At 29.6% G+C, this 3,337-nt stretch overlaps 1 protein-coding gene across 1 annotated transcript; it reads left to right on the forward strand.

Annotated features, from left to right (window-relative positions):
• Window positions 1-826: 826 nt before the first annotated feature.
• Window positions 827-2,574, forward strand: LOC137810199 (uncharacterized). The gene is made up of 3 exons (XM_068611385.1): window positions 827-963; window positions 2,011-2,115; window positions 2,210-2,574. Exons 2-3 carry the CDS (start codon window positions 2,040-2,042, stop codon window positions 2,314-2,316), a joined length of 183 nt encoding a protein of 60 aa, XP_068467486.1. The 5' UTR covers window positions 827-963; window positions 2,011-2,039; the 3' UTR covers window positions 2,317-2,574.
• The last annotated feature ends 763 nt before the right edge of the window (window positions 2,575-3,337 follow it).

The following is a 3,337-nucleotide window of genomic DNA, read 5'->3' on the forward strand; positions in this document are numbered from 1 at the left end:
GATGGTGTATTTATAATTTTTTAACAGTTTTTCTAAGATTGTATTGGGCCTGCTTGTACAACAAAGCTTTGTTGCATCAGTTCAGCCCAAATACCCAAATGGAAAGAAGGTGTTTCTTCCTGCACTTCATCAAATTTCTTGTTGCACCCATCAATTAAGTAAAATGACTAAAATGTCTCATCTGATTTGTCTTCATTTGATAAAGATCTTTCCATAATATATTCTAGAAAATGTTTTCCAAGAAAATATTTCATTATTATGAAAAATATGTTCCAGAAATATTTTGAGAAAAAAATAATTCATAATTTATTTTTAGCAGGAGTAAAATAGTTTTTTTTTTCTCAAAATAATGGGGGTATAGGAAGAAATTTGTTGGGTGCAGAAAAAAAACAACCTCGAGAAAAATAAAATGATTTGGGCCAGATTAGTTTTCATGGGTTATTTAGAAAAGAATCACAATTTTGTATTGATTACATTTTATTTTAATCACTCTCCTTTTTAAATTATTTGTGATTTTGGCATCTTAAGTTATTTTAGTAAATTTATATTGTTTTCAAATAAATTAATATATCTACAGTATTAATATATCTAAATAGGTAAATATCTAAATTTAGATTGAGATAACTCTTTTATCATATTATTTTTTGGTGCATACCATTTAAGACTGCAATAATAATAGAAATTATTATTATTATTATTGTCATATATATAATATATAATTTTACTTTAAAAGAAAATCTTGAAAAATTACAAATATAAAAAAAAATGTATAAGGAAATTTAAAATAATTTTAAATGAAAAAGACAAAGCAAAAACTTTTAAACCCATTTTATCTTGTGGAACAAGGTGAGAAAAAAATATAATGTTAGTTGTTATTATTTCCCTGTTCACCTTCATCTTTAGGGTTTCTTCTTTTCCCTGTTTTTGCTCAGCTTCTTCTTCAGTTCCGCTTCTGAGATAATAGTAAGTTTTTTCGTGCCTTTAATTTGTTCACTGTTGTGCGTTTATGGGTTCTATTCGCATGTTCTTACATTTTTTTTTTCTTTTTCATTTTCGACTTATTATTTGTGTTCTGTCTAATTACGAGTGAATATGTTTTTGTTTACCGAAAATCAGAAATATGTATCATAATGGAGTTAGGGTTTATGGGTGTGGGAGAAAAGGAGAAAGAAGTAGGATGTAAGAGGAAAGAGGGGGCAGATTTTTAAATTTTATAGCCTTGTAATAATAATCTATACCTATCCGATTTGGGAGAAAAATAAAATTTGAACCAATTTTGATTCGGGATTGTCAAAGAATTTCAAAATTTAAACCAAACCAACTGGATCAAGAATCTATTGATTTGTTGAGTTGTTATTGTTGTTTATTGATTTGTTGAGTTGTTATAGTTGTTCTATGATCTGTTGAGATGTTATAGTTGCTCTTTATTGTGTCTTCCCAATCCATCCTAAATCAACAGCATAGGGTTTTGGATTAGCTTAGAAACTTCTCCACCATCAGCTTGTAGCATATGTCACAAAATATCTTAACTTTGATTTGTATTTGTCACAGTTCTATTCAGCCTATTCATGATGCACTTGCTCATTTCCCTTTCTTCTACCTTTGTAAATTGTAATGGTGTTACATCTATACTATTTTTGTAACATTAATGCAGACTTAGTTTATGTATTTGTTGTATTTGCATTTTTTATTCTTATACAAATAGTAGTAGGAATAAAATCTTGACTTGAGAGTGTTCCAAATGGTTATAATGTTTTTAACACAAGTACATGTCTGTCATGGATACAATGCCTATGTATCCATGCTTTGTACACCGAGACACTGTTTTTGTTTCTTTGGATGTTGAGAAATTACAGATGGGATAAGGAAGCTGCATAATGTTCCATTTAAGTTGGCTGTATTGCTAAACCTGCAATACTTGAGATATTGTTAGTTTTGACTCATTGTGTCTGGTTTTACAAATTGTGCTAGTTTCTTTTCTTTTTCTAAGCTTTATCCTTTTTTTTTCAGAGCAAAGTTTCTGGCCTATTGTCTGTATCATGGGAACCAGGGGAGTAATTGGAGATAAGTGGTCGATGAGAATTCTATGGGCTTGTGCAATTGGAAGTGCTGTCGGTATGGATTTTGGATTTTTGGGCTTCTTCTATTTCTTTTTTCACTGAAACTTTGTTCAATTACAGTTTTGTTTTCATAACTACAAATTGTCTAGGCCTGTACTTTGTTGCTGTAGAAAGACAAACGCAGAATAGGGCGAGAATGTTGGCTGAAGAACTAAGGGCAGCGTCTTCAGGTGGAAACAATGGCGAAGACAGCTGAACTTACAGCATAGGCAAAGTTTCAGATTTTCTGAGATTTTCTGAGAGGTGTTTCTCTCTATGCTGCAAAATTTATGTGGCATTTGTCCATGTGCTAACATTATCTAGAACTTTGTACTGGGAGTAAATAATAAGTAGATTTTCATTTCAAAGCATTATTGAAAGGATTGAAATATTAAAATAAGCTTTGTAGCCACATTTTTAACTCAATTTACTTTTGTGCTTTGATGATTGAAATATTAAAGTAGTTTTCTTCCAATGTTGAAAAGGGTGATCTAAATATGAGAAGATTGAGTCATCAATTAAGAGATGTTAGAGAAAGAAACTGACTGTTTCTTCTTGCACCTCCACCATAGGTTCTTCTGTTCTTCTGGCACTCCCATACACAAAGTGAAAATATTTTTTTATCCGCACATGCATTTGATAAAAGACTTCCGGATTATGTAATCTGGAATTAAAAAAGACTTCTGGATTACATAATCCGGAAACTAATCATGCATCTTAAAAAACGCTTTCAGATTATGTAATTTGGAAGTTAATTACAATTTTGAAAAAAGATTTTTGGATTAGGTAATCCGGAATATTATAGAGGGGGTTGTTTTTGGAAATATGAAAATTTTTGGAGGTGAGTGAAGAATATATGGTGCTGCAGGAAGAAACAGCCAAAAAAAACTTTATGTTTTGAACACGGGCCCAAGCATAACATTTCATGAAAACATAAAAAAATCTTTGTTCTGTATTAGTCTATGTAAGATCCCTTGAAAATCTTAACAAATATTAACCAAGCTAAAAAAATAGCTTAACCAGATGTAATAAAAAGATAGCTTAACAAACCAAAATAGATAGATAGGTTAATAATAATAACAATGAAGGGGATTTTCTATAAGTGGAGTAATAATTGAAAATATTCTTATTCTTATTATTATTGCATATATTATCTTAAAAAGAAAATCTTAAAAAATTAAGAAGTTAATTTCCAGTTTTTTATAATTTTAAAGTATAATAGAATATAACTTATTTTA

This window comes from Phaseolus vulgaris, chromosome 11 (genome assembly GCF_000499845.2).
Source record: "Phaseolus vulgaris cultivar G19833 chromosome 11, P. vulgaris v2.0, whole genome shotgun sequence".
NCBI lineage: Eukaryota > Viridiplantae > Streptophyta > Magnoliopsida > Fabales > Fabaceae > Phaseolus > Phaseolus vulgaris.